The following is a 14,233-nucleotide window of genomic DNA, read 5'->3' as shown; positions in this document are numbered from 1 at the left end:
CAGGTGTATCCAATGCAGAGTGAAGTTGGTGTTCCAGAGAACACAGGACATTGATCCAGACTGAGGTGGAAGGGAGGAGAAGTCAGGGAAGGCTTCCTGCAGGAGGTGGTGCCTGACATGAAGGAAGGACTTTAGTGAAGCAGAGTTCATTTGCAATGGAGGCATTAAGACAGGCAGCTGTTCACGCTCCTGTGTGCCGTGTCTCGTTAAACTTTTCGTAACAGTTCTATGATGCAGGAGTGCTTGTTGTCCCCATTTGCGAGATAAGAAAACTGAGGCACAGAGAGGTTAAGCAACACAGCCTCGATCACAGAGCGGGGCAATAGCAAGGCTCCATGTCTACTGTCTTCCCCAGACTCTGGCTGCTACTAGCTGTGAGACAAGTGGGTCTGATCTGGAGCGCCCTCAGGTGGAAGGGGAGAAAGAGTTAAAGGCGGTGCCCACTCCCTAAGTGGAGAAATCTGAATAGAGATTCTTCAGGCAGGGGTTTTTTAAGAGGGGGATTAAAAAGAGGATAAGATGGCCCAGCAGGGGCTGCGTCTGCATCCTGCAGAGTGGCAGGAGTGTCACTGACCTGACCCTTGCCCCTGGGGCACCCGCTCCCCAGGAGGGTGGCCCTCGGAGCTGTCACACTTGAGGTCTTGTGATGCCCATACCCGCTGGAACACCTGCGCCTTCCATGCCTAGGCGGAGGGCTACAGAGGGGGGAGATGTAAGACTCTGAAAGACGGGCAGGCACCAACCTTGCGGGAAAGGGGAGGGCAGGAGCGCCACCCACGCGACCTCCCACACCTGGGCACTCAGGTGAGGAAGAGGGAAGTGGCTGACGGCACGAACTCTGAGGTGAGATGCAGTGCTGGTACCTTACGTACGCTCACCTGGTTTCCTTCTCTCCATCTCCTTATGAGGGAATGTGTATTGTTGCACAGGTGAGGCTCAGATCAGGTAACTCCCAAAGCCACACAGTTTTTTTGTTTGTTTTTGACAGGCAGAGTTAAAGACAAAGGTCTTCCTTTCATTGGTTTACCCCTCGAATGGCTGCGCCGGCACTGAGCTGATCCGAAGCCAGGAGCCAGGTGCTTCTCCTGGTCTCCCATGCGGGTGCAGGGCCCAAGCACTGGGGCCATCCTCCACTGCACTCCCTGGTCACAGCAGAGAGCTGGCCTGGAAGAGGGGCAACCGGGACTAGAACCAGCGCCCTGACTGGGACTAGAACCCGCTGTGCTGGCGCCGCAGGCGGAGGATTAGCCTAGTAAGCCATGGCGCCGCCGCCCCCCCCCCCCAGCTCTTTTAAGGCTGATAACACCATCCATGTGTTTCTGATCAAGAAATAGGGGCCGGCGCTGCGGCTCACTAGGTTAATCCTCCGCCTTGCGGCGCCGGCACACCGGGTTCTAGTCCAGGTCAGGGCGCCGGATTCTGTCCCGGTTGCCCCTCTTCCAGGCCAGCTCTCTGCTGTGGCCAGGGAGTGCAGCAGAGGATGGCCCAAGTCCTTGGGCCCTGCACCCCATGGGAGACCAGGAGAAGCACCTGGCTCCTGCCTTCGGATCAGCGCAGTGTGCCGGCCGTGGCGGCCATTGGAGGGTGAACCAATGGCAAAGGAAGACCTTTCTCTCTGTCTCTCTCTCTCTCACTGTCCACTCTGCCTGTCAAAAAAAAATTATTTATTTGAAAGGAAGAGTTAGAGACAAATAGATCTTCCATCTACTGGTTCTCTCCCCAAGTGCCTACAAAAGCCAGAGCTGGGCCAAGCCGAAGCAAAGAATTCATCCGGGCCTCCCACATGGGTGCAGGGGCTGAAGCACTTGGGCCATCTTCCCTGCTTTCAGCACATTAGCAGGGAGCTGGATTGGAAACAGAAGCATCTGCAACTTGAATTGGCGCCCACATGGGATGCTGGCACCGCAGGCAGCAGCTTGACCCACGACGCCACAGCACTGGCCCCAGGACAGCATTCTTTAAACCAGCATGAATCTTAGAGGTGATTTAGAATCTCTAGAACTTCTATCATACCGGGGATGAAGGATCTCAAGATCTACAAGTCAGGAGAATTATGCACACAGCTAGTGATTAAAACCAAGATGTGGAAGCTGTGCCCCACGTTGGTGAGGCTAAGGTTCAGTTCGGCTCTGTGTGGTTCAAAGCCTTTATGGGAGACAGTTCTGGCTCCAGGAATAAAAGGCTGCAGAAGGAGCCCAGCAGCATGTGTCTGGGAGCTGGGGAGGGCCACCTGCCAGGTCCACAGCCCGCCAGGATAGCCTGGGGCCACACACTGGGCAAGCCCTGCACCGTCCCAGCCCAGCCCCGGGCCCTGTGGGTCACGGTGCTGGCCTCGGACTGTCCTGATACTGCTTTATTTTTCCTTCTGCCAAGTGTTTCCAAGCCATCTGTGGTGGGAAGGGAGGAAGTGAAGCATCCTTAAAAATGTCTCTGGCCTCTTCCCACTCAGCCCAGCCTGGAAACCCTGGGAAGCCCCCAGCGTCCCAGAACACAGCTGTCGCCCGCCCGTGAGTCTGAAAGCCCGCCTCGCCTTCCCGGAAAGAGGTCGCTTCTAAGCCAGGACCGGAGTTCATCAACAAAGCAGCTCAAGAGAGGGAAACCATAGACCAATCTCCTTTACGATCAAGGATGCAAAACTTCTGGTGGAATACTGGCCAACCAAATTCTTTACGCCTATATTTTATGAAATAATGGCTATGCTATGACTCACCTGGTTTATCGCAGGAATTCAAAGATCTAACATCTGAAAACCTGTTTATATCCAGTTCACATCAAGAGTTTGCTCCTGTAAGAGGCCTCAGGTGATGGCTTTTTGCTTGGCCCAGAAAACCCCACAAAAGTATGCAAATCAAGCGTTTCAGATCCTCCTATTCACTTAAAGAACACTTGAGAAACTGCCCAGGCATCCACAGTGTATCCAAAAAGCCACCAAGTATCTGAAAGATGTCGCACTAAAGAAGCAACGTGTGCCATTCCACCCTTGCAAAGGTGGAGTTGGCAGGTGTGCCCAGGCCGGACAGTGGGGCTGGACACAGGGCCCCAACAAGAGTGCTGAGTTGCTGTTGCACTTGCTTAAAATGCAGAGAGGGATGCTGAACTTGAGGCTTTGGATGCTGACCCGCTACACCACAGCACTGGCCCCAGGACAGCATTCTTTAAACCAGCATGAATCTTAGAGGTGATTTAGAATCTTAGAACTTCTATTATATCAAGGATATATATCAATAGATATATCAATAGATATATCTATTATATCCTCTCTTTTCACCACAGGTGGCTTGGAAACACTTGGCAGAAGGAAAAATAAAGCAGTACCAGGTCAGTCCGATGTCATTGAACAAAGCCCCAAGATGTGCCACCATCCCTACAGGGACTGTAGTTGAGTTAACCCATACGGGAGCTCCCCATGCCACACTAAGGTGATCCTCACTGAAAAACATCCTCAACCAGAAGAGGTGGCACAGAAGATATCCCAGAAGAAATGAAAGAGGGGCCAACACCGTAGCATAGCAGGTAAAGCTACTGCCTGCAGTGCTGGCATCCCATATGGGTGCTGGTTCGAGTCCCGGCTGCTCCTCTTCCAATCCAGCTCCCAGCTGATGGCCTGGGAAAGCAGTGGAAGATGGTCCAAGTCCTTGAGCCCCTGCACCTGTGTGGGAGACTCAGAAGAAGTTCCTGGCTTCAGATTGGCCCAGCTCCAGCCATTGCGGCCATTTGGGAAGTGAACCAGCAGATGGAAGACCTCTCTGCCTCTGCCTCTCTGCCTTTCAAATCTTTAAGAAGAAAAAAAAGGGAAGAGGCAAAACCTTAGAACTTGAAAATAAGTTGAAATTAAGAGGGGATGTAAATTGGGGGTGGGGCAGGGTAAAGGGGCAGATGCTCAGCGTGGCGATTGAAGATGCCCGTGCCCACATCGGGGTCCCCGCTCCCAACCCCAGCTTTCTACCAGAGCAGATGCCGGGAGGCAGAGGGATGGCTCTGGTGGTGGGGTTCCTGCCACCATGTGGGACACCGGAGTTCCCACTCTCGGCTTCAGGCCTGGCCCAACCCCAGCCGTGTGCGAGTTTGGAGGACAAACTAGCAGGCGGGAACTCTCATGTTCTGGCATTTTAAAATGTTGAAAGGGGAAAGGCGTAGGACCCTATCAGTTGATGCAAAAGGAAAGTTTTCTAAAAAAATTCAAAAGTTTTATAAAATTCAGTGTGTAATTACAAATTGTCAAAGTAGGAATAGGACTTCCTGGTTTTGATCGTGTCTTCAAAAACCTACAGTGAGCATCCCATTTTGGTGTAGAACCCACTAGAGACAGGACTAGGATGAGGATTCCCTTGATGGCTTTGTTTCATGTTGTCCACGTGAGCAGTGAGGAAAACAGGGAAAGGGGAATGGCTCTGACATTATTTTTAGACCTCAGCACTGCTTGCATGGGAAACCCAAGGGACTTTGGTCAGGCTATTAACAGACAACAGAATTCAACAAGATCATTAAATATAGATCAACAAAAATCATTGGAGGAATACTGCTTCAAAACACAAAGCCCGAGGCAGGTGTTTGTCACAGTTGCCTCTTGGGAAGCCCACCATATCCAGGTCCCTGATTCGAGTTCAGACTCTGCTTCCAATACAACTTCCTGCTAATGCCCACTTTGGGATGCAGCAGGTGATGACCCAAATACTTGGCCCCCTGCCACCTACATGGGGCATCTGCATTGAATTCCAGTCTCCTGGCTTTGGCCTGGCCCAGCCCCAGCTGTTGCGGGCACTTGTGGAGTGAGCCAGTGGAGGAAGACCGTTCACTCTTACACCTTCTCACGTGTGCTGTCTGGTGCACTTGCTTCTCTGGCCAGTGTGTCCCCAGCTCCTCCTCTTCCATCTTATTTTAGAACAAACTTGAGGCTCATGTTTTACCCACATGACTGAATATATGTATATCTCAGATAGTGCTTTTCCAACATAATCTCATTACACCTAAGAATTAAATATGTAATCTGGTTGAATACTCCATTATAATTGTCTCCTGATTATTTTAACTGTTGGGGAGTTTGCTTACAACTGTTTGATAGAACCTTTCAGTCTTATTGAATTTATAGGTTCTGTTCTTATCTCCCCTCTTATGTTTAAGAAATTGCTTGCTAAGCAATTCTTAGCACTTGCTAAGTTTGCCATAATCTTGATTTTTTTCTGATTATAGCCTCATGGTGTCATTTAACATTTCCAGCAAGGTAGTGCTTGGCACTGGAGCCTTGATCAGCTTTAGGTTTGTTTTTTTGTTTTTTCTCCTTTGGGCAAGACCAGGAGACGGTGTCAGCTCATCTCCCTGAGACGCCAGCACCTGCAGATCCTCTGATGCCTCTGAAATGGCTAAGTAGTTACAGTGCAATTCGGTGGTTTCTTCTTCCCTGACTAGTTGGGAAACTCATCTGCATAGTTGTCCAGTAGTACTGTTTATCTAGGGAGAAGAATGGATGCTTAATTCACTTACCAGTGTTGACAACAAATAGTAGGTTCCCCCAACATCCCCCTATAGCGTATTTAAGTATATTGTGAAATTATGGATTTCAATATATGGAGACATAGTAAATATTTTTGTAATGTTTCTAGTTGTAAGTCTACAAAAAGATTGAGACTCTTGAAATTATAAAATTGTAGTAAATATAGACCTGAATAGACATGACATTCTTTATAATACTGTACATAATATTCATAGATACTATCAACAAATTCTCTCTAAATCTACAAACTCAGTGCAATTGCAGTTTTAACATTCTCAGCAATTTTTTGGATAGGACAGGAGTTGATCATAAAATTCATACAAGGGACAAAAACAGCTGCTGTGGTCTGAATGTTGGTGTCCTCCCCAGATTCCTATGTTGGAGGTGGGGTCTTTGAGACATGATTTGATCATTGGATCAGTGCCTTTACAAAAACAGCCCCAGAGCTGCCTAGTCCCCACGTCACGTGAGTACACCGTGTGATGGCACCCTCTGTATCTCTTTTTTGAAATGCAGAGTTATAGAGAAGGAAAGAGACCGCCCATCTGCTGGTTCACTCCCCAAATGTCCACAAGGGTTGGACAGATTCAGGCCAAGGCCAGGGGCCTAGAATTCCATTCAGGTCTCCCACATGTGTGGCAGGAGCCCAAGTACTTGGGCCATCTTCCACCATTTTCCCCAAGTATATTAGCAGGGAGCTGGATCAGAAGTGGAGCAGCCAGGACTCGAATCACCACCTGTATGGTGGCTTAACCCCCTATGCTACAACATAGTATCTTTTATATTCTGCATGATTTTTAAACTTTTAAAAATAGTTAAACGTTATAAGTTATTCAAAGTACTACCTTAATTTTTGTTCCAATACTTCCTAAGATATTAGGTTATGTTAAAAGAAAAAAAAAATCACCTTTCCATGGTCCACTTCCCCAACCTGACAAGATTTCAAAATGGTGAAGTCACTCCAGTGGAGAAACCTCAGCTTTTGCTCAATACAAAGGCGCCCTCTGCTGGTCCTATTGTGCCTTGTCCCAAAGTTTGAAATAATTGGTAAGAGCTTCACCAAAGTCCTCAAGGAGGCAGTTTTTTCTGAGACAGCCGTGCTAAGGAGAGAAACCCTCCCAGAGCTACTCTTGTCACAAGGAAACTTGAATCAACTCTTGCTGTTAATGTTGCACATATTATCCAAAACAATAAGTTCTAAGGTGCATCCCTGATCAACCTGTCCAGTTTCTTCAGCCACCTTCTGCATGAACAGTGTCTGGAGGTTGGGGTGACAGTGAATGCCACCTGAACACTTGTGAATGGCAAGTGGAACCCAGGCTGCAAAGAGACCCTGGGAATGTGGGGGCCACCATCAATTGAATACTGGAAAGTGGGTTACCTACAGTACTAAGGGGATGAGTGATGCTAGTGGGATGATGAATGATGACATCTTCAAATAAAACGAAGGAGAAATAACTTGTGCACGAATCTACTGCTCAGAGGAACAAAGGTTGATTACTGGAGTCTCTCTCAAGCATTGAGGGGTGCACGTTTGTTGCAGCCGTTCAGATGCCCACACCCCAAATCCCGGCTCTGCTTCTGAGCTGCATTCCTACAAATGTGCACACTAGGAGGACGCAGGTGATGGCTCTCAAGTGCCAGAGTCCCTGTCACTCACGAGGGAGACCTGGATTGAGGTCCAGTCTCCTGGCTTTGGCCTGGCCTAGATCTAGCTGTTGTGGGCATTTGAGGAGTAAACTAGTGGAAAGAAGATCTGTCCTTAAAGCAAAAAATGAGTATTTAAAAATTTAATGACTACAGCCTTTATTAATCAGACGTGGAGAAAGGATAAATCTTTTAATCAAAAACATTCCCTTCAAGGATATTCTATGTAAAATTCTTCATAGTTATAAAAAATGAGAATCAATGTGAACTGCTTAAATTATATGTTGGCTAAATTGGTGATAGTACATGCAGAGGCTGATATATTGTGTTGCTACTGAAATCCTTCTCAAGAACATTTAGGGGCTGGGGGCTGGTACTGTGGCACAGCGGGTTAAAGCCCTGGCCTGCAGCGCCAGCATTCTGCATGAGCACCGGTACAAGTAGCAGCTGCTCCACTTCCGATCCAGCTCCCTGCTAATATGCCTGGGAAAGCAGCAGAAAATGGCACAAGTGCTTGGGTTCCTGCACCCACGTGGAAGACCTGGAAGAAGCTCCTAGCTTTGGATCAGCTCAGCTCCAGCTATTGCGCCATTTGGGGAGTGAACCAGTAAATGAAAAACCTCCCTCCCTCTCAACCTCATCCCCCTCATCTCCTCTCCCCCTCTCCTTTTCTGTGTAACTCAATAAAATCTCTAGAAAAATATATTTAGGGGCCTGTCCTGTGGTCTGGTTTCTGGCACTACATTTTCTAGAATTCTGTGTGCCTGGGAAAGCAGCAGAAATTCCATAATCATTCCACGTATACTCTTTCATCTGATTTTTTTTTTTTTTGCTCAACATAGTTATTGTGAGATTCATCCATGCTGTCAAGTGCATCACTCATTCACTCCTTGTACTGCTGAACAGAATTCCATTTATCTACCTGTTTATGTGGGATGTTTCAAGTTTCTTACTGTCACCAGAAGCTGCCATGAGTATTGGTGTACAATTCTTTCTACAAACATGTACTTCCATTTCTCTTGGGTCAGGTCCCTAGGAGGAGAACAGGTGAATGATATGGTAGGTAGGTATTTAATTTTTTAAGAAACATATCAACTCTCTTCCTGGGTGGTTCTACCATTGTACCTTGCAACCCCAAATAGATAGGAGTTCCAGCTTTTGCAGTCTTTCTCATTTTTGTCATTCAGTTTTGTGATGATCATAGGGAGTTTTTTGTGTCTCATGCTTGTATGTGTGTTCCAAATTTTCTATGGCGAAATTCAGGTTCCATAGTCAAACTGTTTAATTAAATTTTAAAGTAAGGTGGCATCACCAGCGCTGCAGCTCACTAGGCTAATCCTCCACCTGCGGCACCAGCACCCCGGGTTCTAGTTCCTACTGGGGCGCCGGTTCTGTCCCGGTTGCTCCTCTCCCAGTCCAGCTCTCTGCTGTGGTCCAGGAAGGCAGTGGAGGATGGCCCAAGTGCTTGGGCCCTGCACCCACATGGGAGACCAGGAGGAAGCACCTGGCTCCTGGCTTCAGATCAGCACAGCGCACTGGCTGGAGCGGCCATTTAGGGGGTGAACCAACGGAAGGAAGACCTTTCTCTCTCTCTCACTGCCTGCCAAAAAAAAAAGTAAGCAAGGTCATCCTATGTGACATCTTAGTCTGGAGACTCTTTTCCTAAAAGGCCAACGTGGGGGCCGATGCTATGGCATAGCTGGTAAAGCCACTGCCTGCAGTTCCGGCAACCCAAATGGGTGCCAGTTTGAGTCATGGCTGCCCCACTTCCGATCCAGCTCTCTGCTATGGCCTGGGAAGGCAGTAGAAGATGGCCCACCCACATAGGAGACCTAGAAGAAGCTCCTGGCTTTGGATCAGCCCAGCTCCGGCCACTGTGGAAGTCTCCTCCAACTTCCCTCCCTGCCTCTCCACCTCTTAGGAACTCTGCCTTTCAAATCTTTTTTTAAAGACCAATGTGGTCTTCAGAGCACCCAGCAAGTCAGCAAGAGAGGTGAGCTGTGGGATGTGTCTAAGTTGTTTTCATAAAGTAACATTTCGATAAAAATTTTTGAAAGGCAAGAGTGACAGATTCTCCATCTGCTGGTTCATTCCCCAAAATGATCACAGCAGCCAGGGCTGGGCCAGGCAAAAGCCAGGTGCCCAGAACTCCACCTGGATCTCTCACGTGGGTGCAGGGGCCCAAGCACTTGGGCCATCTTCTGCTTCCCAGGTGCATTAGCAGGGAGCTGAATCAGAAGTGGAGCAGCCAGGACTCAAACTGGCGCTCCAACATAGGATGCCAGAGTGACAAATGGTGGCTTAAACCACTGTACCACAACACCAGTCCCAATATTTTTTTTAAAGATTGATGTATTTGTTTGAAACACTGTACAGAGAAAGAGGGAGAGACAGATCTTCCATCTGCCGGTTCACTCCCCAAGTGGCTGCAACACCCCGGGCTGGGCCATTCATCCAGGTCCCCAACATGGGTGCATGGGTCCAAGTACTCAGCCCATCTTATCTGCTTTGCCAGGCTCATTAGCAGGGGGCTGGATGGGAAGTGGAGCAGCCGGGATGCAAACTGGCGCCCATATGGGATGCCGACATCACAGGCAGTGGCTTTACCTGCTAGTCCACAGTGCTGGCCCCCCAACATTTTTTATATCAACTTGCTTTTAATGTCATAACCACACTAAGGTTTTAAGATTTAAATATATATAAACCTCTCAAACATGCTTTCCTTTTTTTCTCTTGCAGTCCTTATCTATCCAGATTTTACCAAGTTCTTACAGAATAGTTCTACAGAACTATTTTATTTACCAAGTTCTACAGAATAGCTGTAGTTTATCTTTGTCATATCAAATATTTTCCATATTGCTTGTTTATCTTTTTTTAAGAAAGATTTATTTGAAAGGCAGAGTTAGAGATACAGAGACACAGATCTTCCATCAACTGGTTCGCTCAGCCAGGGCTGAGCCAGCCTGAAGCTAGGGGCCCAGAGCTGCTTCCAGGTCTCTGATGTGGGTGCAGGGACCAAGCACTTGGGCCATCTTCCCCTGCTTTTCCAGGTGCTTTGCAAGGAGCTGGATCACAAATGGAGCAGCCTGGACTCACATGGTACCCATATGGGATGCTGGCACTGTAGACCATGGCTCTAACACACTGTAACACAGAGCCAGCCAGCCTCTGCCTGTCTCTCTTGTCCTCTCTCTATTTCTCTCTCTCTCTCTCTCTCTCTCTCTCTCTCTCTCATTTATTTGAAAGGCAGAGTGACAAAGAGGGAGCCACAGAAAAATATATCTTCCATCTGCTGGTTCACTCCCCAAAAAACCACAACTGTCAGGGCTGGACCAAGCCAAAACCAGGATCCAGGAACTCCATCCAGGTCTCCCAAGTGGGTGGCAGGGACCCAAGTACTTGGGCCATGGTCTGCCTTCCCAGGTGCATTAGCAGGGAGCTAGATCGGAAGCCAAGAGTAGCCAGGACTCGAACCAGGCGCACCAGTAGGGAATGCCAGCAGTGCTGAACCCGTTGTGTCACATGACCACCCGAAGTATCTTTTTAACCATGATTTTAAGTGTCAAATTAATGTGTCATAAATTATTTCCCCAAGTCTCTTGTTCAGCTATTACTCAATTATTAATAGTAGTGTTATATTAAGTTTGCACAAAAACTTGTTTCTTCTTTTGAATTATTTCCTTGTCATGAATACCCAGGAGTGAGATTTCTTGTCAAAAGCTAGAACACTCCAAAGGATGGGATTTTGAAAAAAAAAAATTTTTCTTTACTTGAAAGGCAGAGTGAGAGAAATCTTCCTTTCATCAGCTCACACCCCAGTTGGCCACAACAGCCAGGGCTGGGCCCTGCTGGAGCCAGGAGCTCCCTCTGGGTCTCCCACCAAGCACCTGGGCCATCTTCCACTGCTCTCCCAGGTGTGTTAACAGGGAGCTGGATCAGAAACAGAGCGGCTGGGACTCGAACAGGAAACTCTGATAACAGGATGCTGGCATCACAGGAACTGCTTAACCCAGTACACCAGAACGCCAGCCCCGCAAAGGCTGTTTTAAGGTCATTGTAATGTCACTTTGCCAGGTACCAACACCCATTTCTATGGCATTTACTGATGTCTGAGCTACGCAGCGTTTCCCATTGTCTGATTTTCTCTGGGATGCTTGGCTCACCCCTCCCTGACTGGGGTCCCCTTTGTTTCCACAGAGCCAGGGATGGCGACCCTTGTCCCTCTCAGCACTTCCCTGCCTGAATGCATCCAGACCCCCGAGGCAGATAGCGTAAAAGAGACGTAAGTGTTCAACACGGTCACGGCGTGCGCTTCTCAGCTTGTATTGTGTCTTTTCTCTATTTTTCATTAACTTAGCTTCTGGTTTTTTTCCTGAGATGCATGAGCATTCTTGGCAGCTAGCACGCTGGGACAGCTGGAATTCAGAGAACGAGATGGATGGGAAAGACAGTACTGTGATGAGTTTTCTAGTATTCCATGTGGTGTGGCTGGGGAGGTGAGGCGTGAAGGTCAACTCTGACAGGTGGCAGCAGCTCTGTCCATAAACTTGAGGTCTGTTGAGATGCCCAGAAACCTGAGGTCACCCGTTGTTTGTCCTCTTGGCATTCACTCAGCCCGTGGAGCAGCAGGTGAGCCATGGCAGCAGGCGTGGTCACCTCTGCCTCCAGCTTCAACCCGAGCCCCGTGTGACCTCCCGGGAGCCTCAGTGGCTTGAGACACAGTCAAGACAGACAAAACCACCTGCCCAGTGGAATAAGGATCCCTGCTTGGGTCAAAAACTTCTGTTTTCTCCAGGAACAGAGAGAGAGGTGCTTGCGTGACTGAGGCAGCAACTGGAGAACTTGCATTTTTTTTTAAAATGTTCACACTGAATAATTTTTCACAAGGTATTTAGCAACACCTCCTTATAAAAAAAAAATGAACAGAATTTTACAGAATCTCAGGAGGACACAAATATATAAACACTCCATAAAATCATTATAGTCATTGAGAGTAAATGTCAGTTTGGATGCAGCCACTCCTGAAAGTGAACGTTTAAAAAGAAAACAAGCAACACGTTCAGGGTTAGGGTGTTCGTTTGCAGAGTACCTGATCCTCGGGGAGAAGAGAGGTTTCGCTAGCACTTAGTTCTAAAGCACATTTCATCTGGGGGGTTTTATAGAGTGATGTTGGAAGACTAAAAGACTCCTGCACTTCCAAGAAATCCCATTTACCTCATTCAACAACTATTTCTGAAGTTCCCACAGCAGGGGCCCCAGACTGGCATAGCTCAGGAAACATTACTGATGGAGCTAAAAAGAGACGTGCCTGCTCCCGGCTCTTACTGAAACCCTATGGTGGGTTTCAGTGGCCTTTTTACCCCCAGGGTACATGATCAGGGACGACAATTCTACACCCTGCTAAACTAGCTCAACGCGTGCACTCTCGGCTGGGTTTGATCAGGAACAGAATTCAGAGGGCATAAAGGAATGGATGGGTTGCTGCCTGCTCCTAAGACAATGTCTTCCAGGTCCCTCTCCTCCGCTCAGCTAAGCCTTTGATGGGAGGCGGCCCATTCATTCTGTGTCACTCAACCAAAGGCAGCAACTGTTTCTGCCTCTGCCTAAGTTTTAGGCTTTGCCTTGAAGAAAGCCCAAAACACACACCAGTCTTGCTAACCCCCCTTACGCGGGGATGTGATGAGGGAGACAGGTGACTTGGTATGTCAGCTGTCCCGTGCAGGGCCTGGCCCGGAGCAGGTGCTCACTCAGCCCGTGGTCACTTGCCCTCCTCCTTCCTGCTAGAATTTTCTCTCATTCCGCGTCCTGTCGGTCTGCTCTTTCCAAAGAGACGGAGAGCACAGTGCACCCCCCAGAGGGCTGCCCAGGCACAGGCCTGACTCGCCGGAGAGCCCAGCTGCAGTAGCCACATCTCTTCCAGGATGGTTCAGCCAGCGGCCACCTGCCAGCCTCGGGCACGTGAATGAAAACACAGATGAGCTCCATCTGAAAAGCCTGCCTGGAACCCATCGAGGCCACCAGGTGCAGTTGTGACATTTGCTTACTATATGAGGGGACTTCCAAACTTGATGGAAAATGCATGTTCTGAAAAAACTGTGCACGGATTTTAAGACTTTTCCACAACAAAATTATGCTCCTGTTGTAATCTCACTTTCCACGAACTGTTGGAAACACCCTCATTTGAGGGCTTCTGTCCAAGGGGGCAAGAGTGGGGCTGAGGTCCAGCCGTGCACCTCAGCATTGGTCTATATCGTCCTGAAGGGTGGCGCCCATGTCCAGTCCCTACAAAGATGCCGAGTGGGTAGCATGGCCCTGCTCTGCCATTGAGTCTAAGGAAGACATCCAGGTTGTCCCAATGCAGGAGAAAAAGCAAAGGCGGACAGGGCTGGGACCATCTGCCTGAGGTTTTGTGAAAGTCAGTAAGTGATGCAGCAGTGAACAAAGCTGGCTTTGATTTAAAGTAGTGGGGCCGGGAGTTCGGTGTAGCAATTACGATGCTGCTTGGGATACCCATGTACCATATTGGAGGGCCCGGGCTTCAGTCTCGGCTCCTCTTCCAACCCAGCTTCCTGGTAATGCACAGCCTGGGAGGTAGCAGGTGATGGCGCAAGTACTTGGGTCCCTGCCACCATGGGGATGGCCTGGGCAGAGTTCCTGAGTCCTGGTTTCAGCCTGGCCTGGCCCTAGCCATACAGGCACTTGGGGGAGTGAACCAGCAGATCGAAGATCTCCCTGTGGGTATCTCTATACTTGTGGGTGAGTAGATGGATGGATAAATAGATTTAGTCTCTAACTCTTTGTGTCGATAGAAATCTGTCTATATATTTAGAGAGAAAAAGACATCTCTGACTTTCAAATAAAATAAATACTTTAAAACAAAAAGCCAACCATTAGGGGTGGCAACATCAACCTATCAAAGGTAAAACTGCCTCACATTAATCCAGCTCTGTAGGCCATGATTTAACTCCAAAAGAAAAGCAGGCCATAAAGTGTGTGGTTTTTTTTTTTCCTCGTATGAAATTACTTCTAGCAATTTTTTAAAGATCATTTATTTGTTTGAAAGGCAGAGTTAGAGAAATCTTCTGCCTGCTGGTT

At 48.4% G+C, this 14,233-nt stretch overlaps 1 protein-coding gene across 1 annotated transcript in view; it reads left to right on the top strand.

Annotated features, from left to right (window-relative positions):
* KIAA2012 (KIAA2012 ortholog) overlaps window positions 1–14,233 on the top strand; it is a 158,853-nt gene that overhangs the window by 129,607 nt on the left and 15,013 nt on the right. Inside the window, exons 17-18 of the mRNA XM_089330048.1 lie at window positions 11,336–11,420; window positions 12,967–13,159. Coding sequence (XP_089186174.1) covers window positions 11,336–11,420; window positions 12,967–13,159 — 278 coding nt within the window. The remainder of the gene's footprint in view (window positions 1–11,335; window positions 11,421–12,966; window positions 13,160–14,233) is intronic.

The sequence above is a fragment of the Oryctolagus cuniculus genome, chromosome 3, assembly GCF_051225735.1.
Source record: "Oryctolagus cuniculus isolate XC-2025 breed Fujian yellow rabbit chromosome 3, ASM5122573v1, whole genome shotgun sequence".
Lineage (NCBI taxonomy): Eukaryota > Metazoa > Chordata > Mammalia > Lagomorpha > Leporidae > Oryctolagus > Oryctolagus cuniculus.
Note: the sequence above shows the minus strand (reverse complement) of the source record. Positions and strands in the feature narration are given on the sequence as shown.